The 21,019-nt window shown below is 45.6% G+C and overlaps 1 protein-coding gene across 10 annotated transcripts in view; it reads right to left on the bottom strand.

The window, feature by feature from the left end:
* LOC113055595 (E3 ubiquitin-protein ligase TRIM39-like) overlaps positions 1-15,515 on the bottom strand; it is a 61,964-nt gene extending 46,449 nt beyond the window's left edge. Inside the window, exons 1-11 of one of the 10 annotated variants that reach the window (XR_003277542.1) lie at positions 15,394-15,515; positions 14,743-14,826; positions 13,861-14,414; positions 13,653-13,748; positions 7,887-8,120; positions 7,669-7,807; positions 7,541-7,576; positions 6,906-7,404; positions 5,612-6,569; positions 5,435-5,503; positions 5,274-5,365 (exon numbers count right to left, since the gene is read on the bottom strand). Coding sequence is in view for 8 of the 10 variants with exons in the window: in XM_026222007.1 (XP_026077792.1) it covers positions 6,512-6,569; positions 6,906-7,404; positions 7,541-7,576; positions 7,669-7,807; positions 7,887-8,120; positions 13,653-13,748; positions 13,861-14,414; positions 14,743-14,806 (1,680 nt within the window). In the remaining 2 variants the exon portion in view is untranslated. Of the gene's footprint in view, positions 1-5,273; positions 5,366-5,412; positions 5,504-5,611; positions 6,570-6,905; positions 7,405-7,540; positions 7,577-7,668; positions 7,808-7,886; positions 8,121-13,652; positions 13,749-13,860; positions 14,415-14,742; positions 14,827-14,929; positions 14,953-15,393 lie in introns of those variants that run through there. The other 9 variants (XR_003277541.1, XM_026222007.1, XM_026222008.1 and 6 more) reach the window with 9 other exon arrangements.
* Positions 15,516-21,019: the final 5,504 nt, after the last annotated feature.

Here is a 21,019-nt window from a genome sequence, read left to right as displayed (position 1 = left end):
TGAGTGCTCACCTGATCAGATTCTGAAGTGGATAAAGGATGGGAAAAGATGCTGGAAATGTGGACGCACAAGTCATAAATGGGAGGAATGTACTCTGAAGAAGCCCTGCAGGGATTGTGGTAATATACATCTCGGAGTGCTGCATTCCATTGCCCAGGATGGTCCTAGCAGTGTACTGCTGACAACTTCTCACGAGCGTGCATATCTCACTTCTCCTAGTTTCACGAGTCGTGTGTACTTGAAAGTAGTTCCAGTGCTTCTGTGGAGAGGCAAGAGGTCTATTTCAACTTACGCTATCTTGGATGATGGGGCTCAGCGGAGTATCATCCTTCCTGCAGCTGTCCAGCAACTTGGTATTGATGGAAGAGAAGAGATTATGGCCCTTCGTACCATCCGACATGACATCACAGAATTGAAGGGGCAGTCAATTGACTTGCTGCTTTCCCCACAGTCAAGGCCAGAGGAGAAGCACAGCCTTACAGGTATCTTCACCGCGCCTCTCCTCACGCTTACCGAGCAAACCTACCCTATCAAGAGGCTCCAGCGATGTTATCACCATCTCAGAGGGATACCCATTCCATCTTTTGCTAGGGTCCAACCCTTAATTTTAATTGGGTCTGATTATCCTACATTAATTACCCCAAAGGAGCCCATCAGATTGGGACCAGCGGGCGGACCAGTCGCTGTACGCACGCAGCTCGGTTGGGTCCTCCAGGGACCAGATGGATTGCTCCCACATCAGATACCTTCATCTCAGTGTTTGTTCACTTCTCTTACACCACTGCGAGATCCTGTCTATCAGCATGTTGAACGACTCTGGCAGCTTGATGTCCTTCCATCTCGCAGCGAGAAAGTGATAACTCGGTCTAAACAGGATCAGATGGCTGCAGACATGTTGGAGACCAAGACGCGACGAGTAGAAGTTGACGGAGTCCGGCGCTACGCTACTCCACTCCTTCGTGCGCCAAACGCTCCACCGCTGAAGGGGACTATGGAATCTGTTTTGTCCAGCCTCAGGAACACTGAGAAACACCTGAGTAGAGACCCTGAGAGGGCTAAGTTGTACGAAGCTGAAATACAGAAGCTCCTTGATTCAGGGTATGTTGTCAGGGTACCATCAGAAGGCCAGCAGGTAGACGAGGAGTCATGGTTCATACCACACCACCTCGTGCAGCATAATGGCAAATACAGGTTGGTCTTCAATTGTTCCTTTGCCTACCAAGGTGTGTCTCTGAACCAACAGTTGCTTCCAGGTCCTACCCTCGGTGCCTCACTGCTAGGAGTACTTGTGCGGTTCCGGCAGTACGCGGTCGCCATCAGTGGGGATATACGTGGTATGTTCCACCAAGTGAGACTCCTACCAGAGGATAGACCCCTTCTGAGGTTCATCTGGAGGAACATGCGCAGAAAGGACCCGCCAGACATCTATGAATGGCAAGTCTTGCCTTTCGGGACGACCTGCAGCCCCTGCTGCGCCACCTTTGCGCTGCAGATGCATGTTCGCTGCCAGCAGTTCGGGAATGAGGAAGTGTTGCAGTCCATAGAGCGGAGCTTCTACGTGGACAACTGCCTACAGAGCCTTCCCACTGATGAGGAAGCCAAGCGACTAATTGACAAGATGAGGCCTCTCTTAGCCTCCGGGGGCTTTGAAATCAGACAGTGGGCCACTAATATCCCTTCTGTTGTCCAGCACCTCCCATCTAAGGCTCGTTCAGAGAGCATCGAATTGTGGTTACGGCAAAATCATTCAGACCCATTGGAGCCGGCTCTTGGCTTAATGTGGCACTGCCTAGAAGACAGCCTGGGTTACAGGCATCGTACACTAGCAGAGGATCATCCGACCATGAGGTATATTTATAAGGTCTTGGCAACGCAATATGACCCTCTAGGATTCTCCATTCCTTTCACCACCCATGCCAAGGTTCTCGTTCAGAGACTCTGGAACAAACCGAGAGATTGGGATGATCCGAATCTTCCTGCAGACCTGCTGGAGAAGTGGACCGTATGGGAGAAGGAGCTGCCTGATCTCTATAAGCTCACGCTTCCAAGGTGCTATCTTCCTGCTGACTTTGATGTGGAGAAATCAAAATTAAGCCTTCATGTGTTTGGCGATGCATCCGAGGTTGCCTATGGGTCGGTGGCTTATCTCCGTGCAGAGCAACACGGTAAGATCCACACTACCTTTGTCATGGCTCGCTCTAGGGTAGCCCCCAAGCGTCAACTGTCCATGCCACGTCTCGAGCTGTGTGCAGCATTGACTAGCGCTCAGCTTGCACAGTTTCTCAAACAGGAGCTAACTATTGCCATAGAGACAGTGACATTATGGACTGACTCAACTACAGTACTGACCTGGATCCAGTCTGAGTCCTGTAGATACAAAGTGTTCGTCGGGACAAGAGTGGCAGAAATACAAGAGTTGACTGAGCTCCACTCTTGGCGATACGTTGACTCCTCAAATAACCCGGCGGACGATATTACCAGAGGGAGAACGCTCAAGGAGCTGGCTAACTCTGACATGTGGAGTCGAGGCCCAGGATTCCTCCGTGAACCGCCAGATCATTGGCCAGTCAAGCCCCTTGCAGAGGCCCGAAAGGATACCTCAGAAACAAGGAAAGCTGTTTTCTGTGGATTAATCACAGACGATCGAAATCCAGACATGCCTGATGCATCTCAGTATACCTCTTGGAGTGCCTTAGTCGACGCGACCTACCGGTCCCTCCATGGGGCGGCCGCCCAAGATACTAGTAAAGCATCCTTAGAATACAGGCGTGCAGAAGCTCTTATCTTGAGTCAATGTCAGGAGGAGTCTTTCCCAGAGGAATTCAAGGCTTTAAAATCAGGGAACCAGGTGCCCACAGCCAGCCGTCTGAACACGCTTGCACCCGAGTTCGACCCTGAGTTCTGTCTAATTCGTGTGGGAGGTAGGCTACGCCGCTTGGATGGCTTCAGCAAAACCGAGATACACCCAGTGGTTCTAGATCCCCATCATCAGGTGACAAACTCATCGTTAAGCACTTCGATGAGCGTCTACTCCATCCAGGACCTGATAGGGTCTTCGCAGAGCTACGTCGCCATTTCTGGATCCTAAGGGGCAGGCAAGCCATCAAACGACACCAGAGAGAGTGCATAGAATGTCAGAAGTGGAGAGCTAAGCCGACTCTACCTATTATGTCTGACTTACCCTCAGCTCGCCTAAGATTGTACCAACCCCCCTTCTTCTCTACTGGAGTCGACTGCTTCGGGCCATTCATGGTTAAGATTGGCCGTCGGACGGAGAAGCGATGGGGTGTCATCTTCAAGTGCCTGACAACCAGATGCATTCACCTTGACCTGCTCAGCAGCATTGACACTGATGCATTCTTACTGGCATTAAGGCGCTTCATAGCACGCAGAGGAACCCCATCTGAGATCATATCAGATCAGGGTACTAACTTCCGGGGAGCCGAGACCGAACTGAGAGAAGCTTTCAAGGAGATGGAGCCCAGACTGCAGGAGCAGCTGGCTAGTTATCAGATCACTTTTAAGATGAATCCTCCCGCTGCACCCCACTTCGGAGGCGCATGGGAAAGGGAGATCCGATCTGTAAAGTCTGCTCTGCGAGTAGTCATTGGGAGTCAGTCTGTGCCTGAGGATGTCCTACAGACTGTACTGATCGAAGTAGAGGGTATCCTGAACAGCAAGCCCTTGGGATACGTTTCATCCGACGTGGCAGACTTGGATCCAATTACCCCAAATATGCTTCTCATGGGGCGGCGAGACGCCTCGCTTCCCCAGGTGGTCTACACCCCTGAGCCCTTGTCCAAGCGTCGCTGGCGTCATTCCCAGACTATCATCGATCATTTCTGGTCTTACTTTACACGACACTACCTACCGGGTCTCCAGACTCGCCAGAAATGGCAGCGGTAACTCAAGATCTAGCTGAGAACACGGTGGTCATGATAATCGACCCGCAGCTTCCCAGAGCCCAATGGCCAATTGGTCGGGTTGTCAAACTGATACCCAGTGCTGATGGACACGTCAGGTCAGCTCAAGTACAGGTCAATGATCGCCTATACCTACGACCTGTGGCCAAACTTGTCAGACTTCCGACACTTCCGGACGGAGGTGAAGCGGACTCCAACAACTAGGGAATTTATCATTAGACATATTAGCTATGCTAATCTGGGGGCGGCTGTTCTAAATTCCCTATGTGTGTTTATAGTGGAAGGACTATTATTATGAATGTGTGCCGCTAGTTTATGTGAGTTCCGCTATTCCGGTTTCACTTTCATTTTCAATAGCCGATTGCTCCGCCATTTTCATCAGGTGTTAATGTGCGTGATTGAATGTAAGTTTATTTAATCATTCCTGATTATAGGTCAGCTATGTTAATTTCGTTGTTGTGTTTAAATATTCAGCTTGTGTAAGCGAACTTTACATTGTTTATAATGTTGTTATATTTAAGATATACCGTGATTCAAATGTGTATGCTCACTACCGTTAATGTTGATTAATGTATAATGTGACAGTAGCAAGTTGTTAGTTCGTTTACATGTCTGTAATTTATATTTAGCAGATGTAAACTGATGTTTGTTTATTCTGTTTATTTCAGAAAGACCACATTTAACACTTTGTGGCCATAACTTGTACAATATCCAGTCTAATTAGAGTAATGTTGTGCCATCTGCTGTGAACCCTAAAACACTTCAGATAAAGAGTGGAACAGTGCCCTGTCTCCTGTCACACTTCTTACCGGAGTCCCGTGGTGGATTAGCATCAACACCCCTACCGATCTATTAGTCCCGTTCAAGGACTCTCCTACCTGCTTACTTCAAGGACTCCTAGCATTGTACTTACCTGTCTCTAGGTAACGTCTCCAAGTTCCCTCCTGTCTCTACCATGAATGTGTGTTTCCCTTGTCTTCATCACCATCTCCACCATCGCCTTTCGGATCACCATTCAGTTCAACTCCAAGGACAGTATGCCTTCCCAGTATCCCAGTAGCCATTCATCTTAAATCTGCTTGTGTAAATAAAACCATTACCTGCCATCTCTTGTCTCCGACCCTTGTGTCCTGTAACAGAAGACCGGACCAAGACCGTCTTACACAAGCATGAGCCAACCAGACCCCTTCCAGGACCTCGTCGATGCCTTACGGTGAACTCTCACCGCCACTCCATCACCTCCACTACCTACGGACACTTCCGGTAACAACTTCACCACTTCTTCACCGGCAGTACATACCAGTCCCATGGCCAAACCAGCGACCTTCTCTGGCTCGGCGGAGGAATGCAGGGGATTGCTTTTCCAATTTTCGCTGGTCCTGGAGATGCAGCCGCACTTATACCCCACCGAAAGATCCAAAGTGGTGTTTCTCATCTCTCAACTGCAAGGTAAAGCTCCTCAATAGGCGGATTTTATGTGGACTCAAAATAACCCTGTCATTCAGTCTTACCCCAGTTTTGTAGACCACTTCAGAGAAGTCTTTGGAAAACCTGTGTGGGATTCGTTGATTGGTGAGAAACTATATAATTTAAAACAAGGCAAGATGTCTGTTAATGATTATGCTCTGAAGTTCAGGACTCTTGCTGCCGTAAGTGGGTGGAACGAACAAGCCCTCATCACCACCTACCTTCAGTTTGGATCCACAAGTGCGGTTGCATCTCGCTGCATACAAGGATACCATCGGGCTTGAATGCTTCATCCAACTCTCCATCCGCTTCGCCACGCGCATGCATTCGTGTCTCGAAGAACACCAGGGCCAGCTTCCACACAACTTCGCCCGGAACTTGTGTTTGTACTGTGGATCTCCGAGGCATATTCTCTCCACATGCCCCATTCATCCTCCTCATCCCATGGTGAGTGCCATTATCCCTTCCGCAAATCAAATGAAGCCACTCACCACCATTGTAAAACTTACTGCTGCTGATGTTTCTATTCCAGTTTAGGCACTCCTTGATTCTTCATCTCCAGCAACTTCATCTCCAGTGCCATCAGCTTAACCTTACAAACACGGTGACGCCGTCTGCTTATCAAATCCACTCCATAACTGGACGACCGCTAAGCAGAAGACAGGTCCGCCGTCGGGTCGGCCCACTTACATTGCAAATCGGTATACTCCACAAAAAGAAGAATCATCTGCTGGTTCTGGAGGAGTCCACCGCTGACATGATCCTTGTGCACCCGTGGTTGGAGCAGCACAACCCAGTCATCTCCTGGAAATCTGGTGAAGTCCTGAAGTGGGGCGACAACTGTTTCCTGGAATGCCTATCCGGATTTCCTGTTCCATCCTCTTCACCTGAAAAGCTTTCTGTCTGCGCCAATTCCATTGAGAGCCTGATGGAGAAACGGTCAGTGGATATTCCCTCGTGTTACGCCCCCTTCAGCGACATCATCTGCCCTAAGAGCGACTCTAAACTGCCTCCATACTGGCCATGGGACTACGCCATTGATCTGTTTCCGGGTGAGCCAGTGCCAAAAGGAAGGATCTATCCACTTTCCATCCTGGAGGAGAAGGCCATGGAGGAATACATCAAGGAGGCTCTGGCCCAAGGTTACATCTGTCCATCCACATCCCCTGCTGCTTCCAACTGTGTAAACAAGTAATTGTTAACTATGACGTTATTTTATTGCACCAACTTTGCATAGATGGCAATTTCACATTGTCAGGTAGAAAAATAGCAGGAATATTTATGAAAGTTGAACAAAATATAATTTACTGAACAATAATTATATATACATAAAAAATATGTGATAAGATCATTTTAGATTTTAAAAACTGATAAGCAAATTATTACAAATAGCAGCACATAATGTTTCCATATTTTTTATGATAAAATGTATTATTTTAATCTTGCATTTGATAATTGAGTAAATTCATTTATTATAACTGACAGGTGTGATGATCAGTGGAATTGATTTTTTACCTCCATAGTTTAAGGATGGGAAAAAATAATGGATAGAGTTTTTCAGTGAAAGACTGAGCAGTGAAAGAGTAGATATGAGAGCTGGACTCCACATCATAAAAGGAGACCAGACCCTCCTCATAATCCACAAACACACCGACCCGCTGTGGCTTCACTCTCAGAGACAGAGAGATGAGAGGACTAGCACAGGCTTTATATTCATCTCCATTCATCAGAATCACAGTCCAGTATCCATCTCTGGGACTCAGTGTGATCGGTCCCTTCCTGTTAATAGATTCTCTGGCCACTCCTAAAACCCAATCAGTCTTTCCCTTCACCTGCACCTCAAAATAAAATCTCCCTGAGGAGAATCCCTCCTTTCCCAAGACACAGGGACATGGATCAAATCTCTCTGGTTTGTCTGGGAGTTTCTGTCTAATGTCTACATCTCTCACTTGTTTTCCATCATCAGACAGAATGAGATTAGGTTGAGCTGTATCAGGATCCAGAGTCACATCCACTGAGAAAACAGAGAATAAAGATATTCTGTGATGCTGATGTTTTTAGTTAACCCAGTGTTTAATCAGATTGTAGTGCAGTAATGAAGCAGTGAGTGTATGAATGTAAACTAGTGTAGTGCAGACAGCACACTGTACCTGCATACTGCTGCATCCACTTCAGCTCTGTAGAGACTAATGACAAGAAAACAATCAGATCTGAAGCTTATATTTAAAGAACAGAGTACACTATCATGTTTCTATCTGATCAGTGTGTATTGATGTACCAGTTAGTGTGAGTTTCTCATCTATAGTGTCCTTCAGTTGAGTCAGAGCTCTCCTCAGAGTCTCCAGACTCTCATGAGTCTTCATACTGATCTCAGGCCAGTTCCTGGTGTTTCTAGAGCTGCACAGGGATGAGTGAATCTACAGCAGGAGAGAGGAGAAATCCTTCAGCATGTCATATCCTGCATTATGATTGATCAGAGAGATCATGTTGACTGACCTGTAGGAGGTGGAGGTGATCTTCAGTGTGTGAGAGCTGCTCCAGCTCAGTGTTTCTCATCTTTAGCTCAGTGATCTCCTGCTCCAGCTCTTCAATCAGCTCTTGCTCCTGTTTCTCTGCTGCTTTCTGCTGCTCCTCCATCATCTCCAGCAGTTCAGTCTGATGTCTCTCAATGGAGCGGATGAGATCAGTCAAGAGCTCCACACGGACTGCTTTCTCCTTCTCTGTGTTTCTCTGCTCAACCAGGACAGGAAACAAATTATTAGCAGTGTTTGCTAACAGAAGAATCTGTGTAACTATTGCTCATACATTTTTGTTCACATACATAGGCTACATGTGTTTTCAGAATCCCTCAAATGAAGTATTAAACTTCACTCTGCACCCTGGACGAGCGCAGAACAAGCCCTGGACATTTTAGTTCTTGTTTTATTGGCTGTTGCTGGATATTTGAGTCTGATATTCATCTGTCATTCGTTTGATTGTTTGTTTATTTTGTTATTGTTATGTCTGTCAGTTCTTGCCTCTTTATTTTCTTTAATAAAAACATTTACATTCATTATTTATTGAAAAAGTAAGTTGATCTTACTGAAATCCTCTTCTGAGACTAAATTTTAAAATGTATCTCCTCCTAGAGCTTTCAAGCTAAAACCGGCAAACTCGGGTCAGAGCTTCAGACTGGTCTTATGGATTGTGGCAGGGGGGGCGTGGTTTAGCGAAGTCTGCAGCGGGAGAGAGGATCAGGAGACGAGCGGTGAGTGAGTAGTTTGGGCAGAAATTATTATCACCTGTTTCTTGTTCTAGTAATTGGCGTGGAGAGGGTATAAAACGCCAGGAGAGATGGAAGCAAGTGAGAGAGAGTGGGACTGCTGACGGAAGCCGAGACCGGAAACCGGAAGCCGGAAAGCGAAAGCACCGAGTGAACGCAGCAAAATAGAAGTCACCATATGGTGTTAGAAAACGTTTGTTTTATTTTATGTTAAATAAATATACGTCAGCAGTCCAGCCGACCCCTTGTCCTCTTCCTTACCCACACAAACTCACAACACTGGTGCCGAAACCCGGGAAGGAAGACGGACCGACGCCGCCGCCATGCAAAGCCCGTCCTCCACGCCGCTTGCGGACATCATCTCTTCCCTCGCGGTCCTCCACCACGAGCAACACCAGGCGCTGCTGGATCTGAGGACCAATCAGGAGCGACGGTTCCAGGCCATCGTCCAGGCCCAGCAGGAGGACCGCGAGAGGTTCCGGGACTGGTTCGATCGGGAGGTTCGCGCTGAGGCCGCCGGGCTGCCCGCCATGCACCTGCCACTGCACAAGATGGGGGCCCAGGATGATCCGGAGGCCTTCCTGGAACTTTTTGAGAAGGCGGCCGAAGCCTGCGGGTGGCCCCGTGAGCAGCGGCCGGTGCGCCTCATTCCCCTGCTCTCCGGCGAGGCCCAGGTGGCCGCACAACAACTTCCGGTGGCGAACCTCCTGGTCTTCGACGACCTGAAGAGGGCCATCCTCCAGCGGGTCGGCCGATTGCCCGAACAACACCGGCAAGGCTTCCGCTCCCTGGACTTGGGCGAGGCCGGCAGACCCTTCGTGTTGGCCCAACAGCTCCGGGACTCCTGGCCCAACAGCTCCGGGACTCCTGCTGCAAGTGGCTACTGGCCGAGGGAAGTGACGTGGAGCGTGTCGTCGATCTGGTGGTGCTGGAGCAGTTCATCACTCGGCTCCCCAAGAAGACGGCCGAGTGGGTCCAGTGCCACCGCCCCGCGTCGCTGGAATCGGCCATCCACCTGGCGGAGGACCACATGGTGGCGTGCCCAGGGGTCGGCACACCCCCACCTACTAACTCTCACTCCCCTTCTCTCTCTCCCCCTTCTCTCTCTCACCCTGTCCCTCTCCCTAGGTCCCGTCCACCTGGCCCTCCTCGTGTCCCGCCCCGGGGGCGGAGCGGGACGGACCAAGGCCGCTTTGCGAATACAAGGGCCCCACCCAGGGGGGCGGGCCTCGGGGCTGCGGGAGGGGACAGTACTTCCGTCTCTCCGCTCTCTCCACGCCAATTCCCCTCTCCACTCCCTGCCATTGGGGCAGCGGGTAGGTCTGGGCTGTCATTTTGGCGTTGCGGGGACCCGGAGCATTTCGTGGACAGGTGTCCAGTGATGGAGGTGGAGATGATGGTCCGGGTCCCGGACGACCCACGGGCCACCCCCGGTCAGGCTGGCGAGTACCAAATACCCATGAGTATCAAGGGGGGTACATATCCGGCCTTGGTGGATTCAGGATGCAACCAAACCTCAATCCATCAAAGCCTGGTTCAACCGGGGGCGTTGGATACAAGCCACGTGGTTAAGGTGCGGTGTGTACACGGGGATGTGGTGGAATATCCGGTCGTCCCAATTTGGATTCAATTTCGGGGACAAAAACATAGTGTGGAGGTGGCGGTTAGTCCCCACCTCCGGCATCCAGTAATTTTGGGGACGAATTGGCCCGCGTTTACGGTTTTATTGGTGTCGTTATGTGCGGATGCCTCTTGGGGAAATAAGGCACGGAAGGAGACCACGCGGGTGCAGGTGGGGGAAACTGAGCCAGGACTGCTGAGGCCGGCTTCAGGGGAACCGAGCGGAATCGGGAGACTAACTCTCTCGGAGCACGATGACTTTCCCCTGGAGCAGTCTCAGGATGAGACGCTAAGACATGCGTTCCAGCAGGTCCGCACCATCGATGGCCAGCCTCTCCGACCGGCCCTTCCGCTCTCCTATCCCTATTTTGCCATTTTAAAAGACCGGTTGTATCTAGTGACCCAAGACGCTCAAACAAAAGTAAATACAACCCAGTTGTTAGTTCCAAAGAGCCGCAGGGAAATGCTTTTCCATGCAGCTCATTCTAATCCTATGGCAGGCCAGTTGGGACAGGCAGCCACACTAAATCGCCTCATGACCCGATTCTTCTGGCCGGGCATTCATGACAACGTGTAAAGGTGGTGCGCGTCTTGTCCGGAATGTCAGTTGGTGAACCCACCGGCCGCCCCAAAAGCGCCATTGTGCCCTCTCCCATTAATGCAGGCCCCCTTCGAAAGAATTGGTATGGACCTCATCGGGCCATTAGAGCGATCGGCACGAGGACATCGCTTTGCATTAGTCATAGTTGATTATGCAACACGATATCCTGAAGCAGTGGCCCTCCGCAACATTTCCGCTAAAAGTGTTGTAGATGCCCTGTTCCGTCTTATCTCCCGGGTGGGGGTTCCGAAAGAAATCCTTACTGATCAAGGCACGGCGTTTATGTCACGTACGCTACGCGAACTATACAGATTGTTGGGCATTAAGTCGATTCGAACGATCGTCTATCACCCACAAACGGACGGCCTGGTCGAACGATTTAATCGCACTCTTAAATCCATGATCCGTAAGTTCGTTCAGGAAGACGCCAAAAATTGGGATAGGTGGCTAGAGCCCTTGTTATTCGCAGTGCGAGAGGTCCCACAAGCCTCCACAGGGTTTTCCCCCTTCGAGCTCCGCATCAGGTTTACCATCTCAATCTCCTTAAAAAATGGAATGAGGCGGAATCAGTGATGTTGGCAACGGTGATTGGGGGGGGAGGATGATCTCGGGCCAGAGGCGAATCTCAGACCACAATCCCTCGCCCTGGCTCCAGGTGGAGATCACCTCTCGCCGTGCCAACTCACTGATTTAACGAAGTTACAGGCAGATTTTGCCGATGTCTTTTCGCCCCTACCGGGCCGTACTAACCTAATTCAGCACCATATCGAGACCGAGCCAGGCGTGGTAGTTCGCAGCCGGCCGTGTCGCTTGCCTGAGCACAAGAAAAAAGTAGTTCAGGCTGAATTAGGCGCTATGCTTGACATGGGGGTAATAGAAGAATCCAACAGTAACTGGGCGAGCCCGATAGTTTTAGTTCCGAAAGCGGACGGCTCAGTCCGGTTCTGTGTGGATTATTGCAAGGTGAATGCTGTGTCGAAGTTCGACGCGTATCCAATGCCGCGGGTTGACGAGTTGCTTGATCGGTTAGGCACGGCTCGCTTTTATTCGACATTGGACTTAACGAAGGGTTATTGGCAGATCCCCTTGTCTCCATTATCCCGAGAAAAAACAGCTTTCACAACGCCGTTTGGTTTACACCAATTTGTTACTCTTCCCTTTGGCTTGTTCGGGGCGCCTGCAACCTTTCAGCGCCTCATGGATAGAATCTTGCGGCCCCATGCTGCATATGCGGCTGCCTACCTGGATGATATCATTATATTCAGTAATGATTGGCAGCGGCATATGCAGCATCTGAGGGCTGTTCTGAGGTCGTTGAGAGGAGCGGGCCTCACGACCAACCCAAAGAAGTGTGCGATTGGGCGAGTGGAAGTAAGGTATCTGGGCTTCCACTTGGGGCATGGACAGGTGCGTCCCCAAATTGATAAGACAGCCGCTATTGCGACCTGCCCACGTCCCATGACCAAAAAGGAGGTGAGGCAGTTCTTGGGGCTGGCAGGATATTATAGGCGGTTTATTCCTAATTATTCGGACCTCACCAGCCCCTTGACTGACCTCACTAAAAAGGAGGTGCCAGATACGGTCCAGTGGACGGAGCCGTGTCAGCAGGCTTTTACCCAGGTCAAGGCAGCTCTATGTGGCGGGCCGTTATTACACTCTCCTGACTTTTCTCTCCCTTTTCTGTTGCAGACTGGATTTATGGATTTCATAAACCAGACTATTAAAACTACCTAAAACCCCATAGACTTTCATTTAGGGGGTTAACATTTGATACAATAAGACTTAAGGTGTATTTTAGCTGTCTACTGCCATAGCAAAGCTTAAAAACTCTCTACTGAGAATACATGCTAGTCACTTGTTAATCATGTTAATGACATGCTTGTCACTTGTTAGTCATGTTAACAGTATGCTAATCATTTTGCTAGTCATGCTAGCAACATGCTAGTCACTTGACAATCATGCTAACAACATGCTATTCACTTGCTTATCATGCTAATTACATTCTACCCTTACGAAAAATAACCATGGTTTTATTATAGTAAAACTGTAGTAACCAATGTTTTTTTGGCGTATTGACTGCCATTTGTAAAACCACAGATTTACTACAAATACCATGGTAAAACTATGGTTAATATAGCAAAACCATGGTTAATTTGTGGTTACCATGGTTTAACTACAGTAACCATGTTTTTTTGGTTTTATTTGTAGTAAAACCATGGTTAATTTTCGTAAGGGTAGTCACTTGTTAATCATGCTAATGAAATGCTAGTCACTTGCTAGTAATGCTAACAACAAGCTAGCCACTTGTTAGTCATGCTAACAACATCCTAGCCACTTGTTAGTAATGCTAACAACATGCTAGTCACTTGCTAATCATACTAAAAATATGTTAGTCACTTTGCTAATCATGCTAATGACATGCTAGTCACTTGCTAGTCATGCTAACGACATGCTAGTTGCTTGCTAATCATGCTGGAAATTTGCTAATGACATGCTAGTCACTTTCTTATCATGCTTGAAACATGCTAGTGACATGATAATAATGCTGGAAACATGTTAATGAAATGATAGTAACTTGGTAATCATTATTTATATAAAGATATTTGTCTATCTGTCTATTTATCTATTTATTTTTTTGCCTTCAAAACTTTCAAACTACTTTAAACTGAAATTTTTAAGTTTCTTAAAACTACTTAAACATTATAGCTAGGCCTTTTCAAAGCCAACAGTCTTTCCACAAACTTAACTATCTACTTTTATTCTATTATTTTAAACTGACTTTTCTGACTTCTGCTGAGTGTTTGATGTCTTGAATCTTCTTGATTCTGTTCTGGATCATCAGCTGCACGTCTTTCTGTGTCTTCATCAGTTCAGTCTATAGAGAGAACAACACAGACACATTTATCATAAAACAGATCAAACTCACAATATGAAATAAAATCTGATTCCTCATGATATCAGTCCTTTAAAAGAATAATAACGTCTACCTTCTTCTCTTGACTCTCCTCTTCTATAGGAACAGTGTTGTGGTTCTTGTGGTCTTTCACAGAGCAGATTGAACACACACATGTCTGATCATCTCTACAGAACAGATCCAGAGGTCTCTCGTGTTTCTGACATATATAGTCCTCCAGATTACTCACAGGATCCATCAGTTTGTGTTTCTTCAAACGTGTCACTCTCAAATGAGGCTCCAGGTGAGTTTCACAGTAAGAGCTCTGACACACCAGACACGACTTCAGCGCTTTCAGCTTTCTTTCCTCACAGATGTCACACAGAACTTCAGTTGTTTTCTCAGGACTTTTCTTCTTATAGTGATCTACGAGCTCTCGGAGTGTGGTATTAATCTTGAGATCAGGTCTTTGCTTGAATGTTTCTTTACAGTATGGACAGCTGCAGGTCTGGCTGTTGTCCCAGCACTTATTCAGACAGATCTTGCAGAAGTTGTGTCCACATGGAGTCGAGACTGGATCAGTGAACACATCCAGACATACAGAGCACTGAATCTCCTCAGACAGTGAACTCATGGAGGATGACATTACTGGAAAGAGACATTATTTAGGATTAGTGTGAACTCCTTCAATACTGTTTATGAAGAATCCCATGATGCACCTCATGAAGCTGGTTGAATGTAAAGAGTGTTTAGAGACAAATATAAAGAGATCATGTACAGTCAGCTGGTTATTATTGTAAAATGAACCCAGACAAGCTGATCAGAACCTAAATGTGAAGCTCATTACATAACCACTTACCTAAATAAATAAATATATGTATAATATAAATTATTTGATCTACTTTACATTCCTGAACTGTACATGTTCAATATTATAAATTAAAAGTCAAAGTGTTTTTCTGGGTTATTGACTTAAATGGATATTCATGTTCAATACTCTGTCTCCTGGTTTTTCTTGCTGTTAGTGAAGATTCTGCCATTGTTCTTTCCCTCTTAAAGCCTTTTAAATAAAAATGATAGTTTAACTGGTTAAAATGTGAGAACTGATAGTGATGGAAACACAATCATTCGTTTGAAACAAAGTGAGAGACTCGTAAACTTACTGAGCAATCTGAACTATGACCTGCTGTTTAAAGAAAGTACAAAGTACAAGCTTTATATTTTCCAACAAACATATATATCTCCTTATCCAAAATTAGATGAATCTTTCCACAAAATATAGTATATGATCATAAGTTCTTGTGTAATGTTAAAGTGATTTTCAGCTGCAGTGAAGCAGGTTTGTGTTCTGTTTGTCTGCAGGTCATTTACTTCCTGTTTTACCTGTTTGTCTTTATGTTGCGTGACAAAATGACAGAAACAACAAACTTTGTCCGATCTAATGACATACTGTTAATACAATTCTGATATCATTTCAGTGCAGTAAACATCTAAAGTATCTAAGTATTTGACACGCTTAACCCTGCTTCTGTTCAACTCATTCCAGTCTGACATAAACCCTACTAAACCAGACCACTGCCATTAGAAACCTGTTCAAGACAATCTCTCTTATATTTCTATCACTTACCTGTGAGTATCAGATGTGTTCACAAGGGTCTCTGAACGACTCAATATTCAGTTGTTTAAAGAGTTCGATGGTCTTAGGTGTCCATGTTGTTGATCAAGTTAGTTTCACTTTCTCGGAGTCTCTCACTGAACTACAGTGATGTCAGAGCTGCTCAGGGTGTGTTCTATGGAAGGCCAAATGGGTCAGAATTCACATGCTTTCCACATTCAATATTTAAACAGCATTTAAAAACGCACTGTTAGGCAGTAAGTTATGCCAGAAGAGGTGAAATTTGTGATTTTTTAAACTTTGTGTCTGGATAACGTACGTGTAGATAAATGTCTGGATAACGTACGCATGGATAAGCGTACGTATGAATAAGTACATTAATAATCATTTGGATTGTCATATTCTTCCCCAAGGAAAGCTTTAAGGTTGTAATGATTATGATAACAGTACCTAAAGTACCTAAAGTGCACATCTGTCTCCCCAGTGGCATAGTCTGAGTGTGCAGGATATACAGGTGCATATGGGCCTGGAGGCATTCCGAGCAGGGGGGAACTTCTAACTAAAACAATGGAACCAATAGAGCCCTGCATGGGGCCGGCCCTTGTCCTACATCTTATGATCACACTTAACACTGGAGTACCACAGGGCTGTGTGCTGAGCCCATTCCTCTACTCCCTTTACACCCACGACTGCAAGCCTGTGCATGGATCCAACTCCATCATCAAGTTTGCAGATGACAGGTAGAGCTGAAGATCTTTGCCCGAACCCGATGGGACCCGTCGGGACCCGACGGGTTCGGGCTTAATTTCTATCATCTTATGCGGGCTCGGGCCGGGCTCGGGCTTGCGCTCCGGTTTGCGAAGTAAACGCGCGGTCATGTGATGTGTTTCGATTAGCGTGAGAAAGATGCGAAAATGAATGCTGAGCAGGTGTAACGGAGGCTTGCCTCTGGTGATTACGTTTTGGTTGCACCAGCAACTAAAGCAAACTCTGAGGTGTGGAAAAGTTTTGACCATGTTTATAATGAGAATAATGAGTGAATAATGACGCACCATCAGTGAGCGCAGGAACACACTGAAGACATCTACAGTGGATTCAATCATTTTCCTCCACAAAAACATGTAGACCTAGCCTAATCTCTGTGAGTAAAGGTTTTTCAAATGATAACTAAATATTAATTGAGTCTTAAATGCATAATGTTGACAGAGTATTTACGCTAATGTTGGCATTATTATTTTATTAAATAAAGCAAATCCGGCGGAGCCTTTATCTTAATTTCGTTATTGCCAAATACCCATCCTAATTTAAAATTTAGCTTAATTTTTTTTTTTTTTTTAAATGACTCGTTTTTATTGGTGCGTTGGTCTATTTATAGGTTAAATGAGCCTATGTCTAGAATGCTGAGGTGTTACGATGTCACAGAGGACTTATTTTATTTCTTTATTCCAACTTCCAAGTGGTCTAGTCTACGTTAGTTATGAGTAAATTATGTTAAAACATGAATAAATTACTCATTGTTGACAAAAGGCAAAAGAGCTGTGTGCGTGCGCACATTTGAATAATGTCGGGCTGTAAACGGGTTCGGGCTTTAAAAAAGCTGTCAATCAAAATGTACTTGTCGGGCTCGGGCCAAAACCTGTCGGGCCTAACTTTTAAGGCCCGATTACAGCTCTAGGAGGAGGTACAGCACCTGCCCACATGCTGCGCTTGTGTGCGATCGAGATCATCCTGACCAGTTACATCACAGTCTGGTATGGGAACTGCTCAGTGGCTGACCGCAAGGCACTGCAGAGGGTGGTGAAAACTGCCCAACGCATCACAGGGACACCACTTCCTGCTATTGAGGACATCTAGAGAAAACGCTGTCTACGTGGAGCTCCTCAATGAGTCCTCTCACCCTGATCACAGACTGTTTAACTTCCTGCCCAAGGACCAGCAGATTCAGGAACAGCTTTTTCACTACAGCTGTCTTCTTGCTGACACCCCCCCCCCACACACACACACACACACAGACTCCTCACCCCTCGTCATCACTACATCTGATTTACAAAAGAACATACAAACAAACAAAACAAAAAAAAACAGTAAACTTGTTATTACTACTGTCTGTTCACCCAGAATACTGAGTAATTCATTTGCACACTGAAATATTTTCTATGCACTTTACTGTCCATTGCTCTAGTGTAAATGATGTTCATATGTTCATAGTTCTGCCTATAATGTACATAAACTTTTACATAATCCATCTGTATAGTATGTTCATAGACCACACTGTTAACCCTTGCTGTATTTTCTAGGGTAAATAACTGTAAAATATACATAGGCATCCACAGGCGAACCTCCACTGTCAGGTCCTAGGGTGTGCATTTGTTGCTTGGAATTTTTCAGAGCTGTGCTTCCACTTGCAAAATTCTTATTAGAGATTGTAGAAAAGTTTGCTGTCCAGTTAAAGGCTGCTTGAAATATTTTAGAGTGAGAAAATCATTCACCACTCGTATATCTTGGAAGCATAAGCAGCAACCCAGACAGCAAGCAATTTCGGCCCAGAACCGGCCCCACATCTGGCCTGCGTGAAATGCATGCGGGGCAAATGTGGGCCGGTTCTGGGCCGAAACTGTTTACTGTCTGGGAAGGTCCAGTGCAGCAGTCTAGTCTCCACAAACTGGGTGTGACTGGTCAACTACCTCCTATAGATCTGTGCATTAATAGTGAGGTACCGTCTACATCATCTTTTCAAAGTCATAAATACTTTCATAAATACTGATGAGGAGGCTTTTTTTTTACATAACTTGGACACAGCACTCCTGCGCTTTTTGGTTGCTTTTATGTTTTTAATATTGAGTACCAAGAGTCAGCCAGTGCCACACTTGAGCTAATTCAAAGGTAAGTGTTAAAAATCATTACGTCCAATCATGGTTTTATTTAAAGAATGACTAGTCCAAATACGCACGGGAACAAATACTCTTTTGAAGTTTTTGAAACTATAATGTGACATTTCAGCACTTGACAAACGGACAGCGACTCCTAAGCAGCACTTAAAAGCACAGCCACGTGCGACTGCTTTACGTGCAATGTTGGGAAACGCACGTGAAACAATAACGTATGTTTATGATCCAGAATCAGATCCCAAGGCTGAAACTGAACGAGAGCAGCAGCAGCAACGACGACTCGCTCCAAGCGGGGCTCGAACCCGGGTCTCCGGCATGAGAGGCGGTCGCACTAACAAGGAGGCAGAGATATTTCAAGCAGTTTTACTCACCATGCAGTTCCAACACACGATCGTGACCCTTTTTCGTTGGGATTGCATCATCCTTAAGAAATAAACGATATGCAAATCCGTCGTCAAACTGGGCCATGTTTGTAAAACAAGCATCTTCGAAATGCAGGGAACAAACACAAACACTTGCACAACTCCGTTGATGCTCTGTAAAAATAAACTCCATCCACTGGTCCCTTAATGCTGTTTCTCTTTTGGTAATCTGTGCAGGGTTGTCTTGCCCTGGCAACCAAAAACACACTTCTTTTGTGACATTTGGCGACGCTCTCGCTCTGATCAGTGAAGTCTGTTGTGCTCTCAGTGCTCTGCTATACGGGAGCGCGCTCTTCCGGCAGACGCGCCCTAGGACCCATATAAGGAAATTCCGCTCCATCTAACGTCACACAGAGCCATACTCGAAAAAAACTTTCTGAAACTTGTGACAAGCTGGAAGGAGTATTTTTGGAACAGAAATACTCCTTCAAACGTACAACTTAATTTTTGAAACTTTGTCCATGTTTAGCATGGGAATCCAACTCTTTAACAGTGTAAAAAACTCAGTATGCATGAAATAGCATTTCACCCCCCCCCCCTTTAATGCTGCGTTCCAGACAGACAATGGGATATAATACAATATTATATTATAGTGTACAATATTATATGTTATATAATAATATATAATATACTTTGAATACTTTATATACTTATATATTATGTTAGGTAAAAAATGTTAGCCCTAATGCACTGTAAGTCGCTTTGGATAAAAGCATCTGCTATATGCATAAATTTACTTACATTTATTCATTTATATACAGTATAGAGAGAGAGAGAGAGAGAGAGAGAGAGAGAGAGAGAGAGAGAGAGAGAGAGAGAGAGAGAGAGAGAGAGAGAGAGAGAGAGAGAGACGTTATTTCTGGGTCCAATTCATAGCTGGGATTCTTGCACTTCAACAAGTTATTGACATATACCCCTACCCCCCACTCCCACTGTAGAAAAGTATTTTCTGTAATATTCTTTATAACTAATTTCCACAATTTCTTTATTTCAGACCACACATACATGCAGATACAGACTCCAATGCCTTTTGCCTGTATTGTATACCTTAATGCTCACCAATGTGGATTGTAAAACCCAACTCATTAAAGCTTTCTTGGATGTTACTCTCTGAGCCCTTTACTCTCTAACCGGAGTCACCAGTTTTCCAAGGTCTATCAGAACAATCCAGAGGTTCCACCTCTACACCCACCATAGTCTTTTTTTTTTCAGTCATTTAATTTAAATGTGTATTTCTAATTTCCCTTCCTTTTTTAATTAAGTAATTTATATATTAATTAAAAAAGCAAAAAAAAACGAGTTATAAAGTGTGCAATAAAACACAATCAAATCCTTATATTATAATCAGGGCTCTGAACCGGTTCAAGGAACGAAAACGAAAACCCGAAATGAACGAAATTTTGACAGGAACAGAAACGAAATGAATTTTTTTTTGTTCCGAACAGAATCGAAAATTTGAAATGGACATAAACCGGTTAATAACGTTATTTTATCATTCCGTTTAAAATTTGACATTTGCTGTCAATCAATCAATCAATCACCTTTATTTATATAGTGCTTTAAACAAAATACATTGCGTCAAAGCACTGAACAACATTCATTTGGAAAACAGTGTCTCAATAATGCAAAATGATAGTTAAAGGCAGTTCATCTTTGAATTCAGTTATGTCATCTCTGTTCAGTTGAAATAGTGTCTGTTTTAATTTGCAATCAAGTCAATGATATCGCTGTAGATGAAGTGACCCCAACTAAGCAAGCCAGAGGTGACAGCGGCAAGGAACCGAAACTCCATCGGTGACAGAATGGAGAAAAAAACCTTGAGAGAAACCAGGCTCAGTTGGGGGGCCAGCTCTCCTCTGACCAGACGAAACCAGTAGTTAAATTCCAGGCTGCAGCAAAGTCAGATTGTGCAGAAGAATCATCTATTTCCTGTGGTCTTGTCCTGGTGCTCCTCTGAGACAAGGTCTTTACAGGGGATCTGTATCTGGGCTCTAGTTGTACTGGTCTCCGCTGTCTTTCAGGGCTGTAGAGGTCCTTTCTAGGTGCTGATCCACCATCTGGTCTGGATACGTACTGGATCCGGGTGACTGCAGTGACCCTCTGATCTGGATACGGACTGGATCTGGTGGCTACGGTGACCTCGGAACAAGAGAGAAACAGACAAATATTAGCGTAAATGCCATTCTTCTAATGTAGAAAGTACAAAGGGTGTTATGGGAAGTGTTTCCGGTTCCGGTTTACCTAATTAATGCAGCCTAAAAATCCTTTAACGGATTTGGATATTAAAAGCATATTAGTATGTTATGTGTATGCCAGGTTAAAGAGATG

The sequence above is a fragment of the Carassius auratus genome, chromosome 36 (assembly GCF_003368295.1).
Source record: "Carassius auratus strain Wakin chromosome 36, ASM336829v1, whole genome shotgun sequence".
NCBI lineage: Eukaryota > Metazoa > Chordata > Actinopteri > Cypriniformes > Cyprinidae > Carassius > Carassius auratus.
The sequence above is the reverse complement of the archived record's forward strand: the minus strand, read 5'-3'. Positions and strand labels throughout refer to the sequence as shown.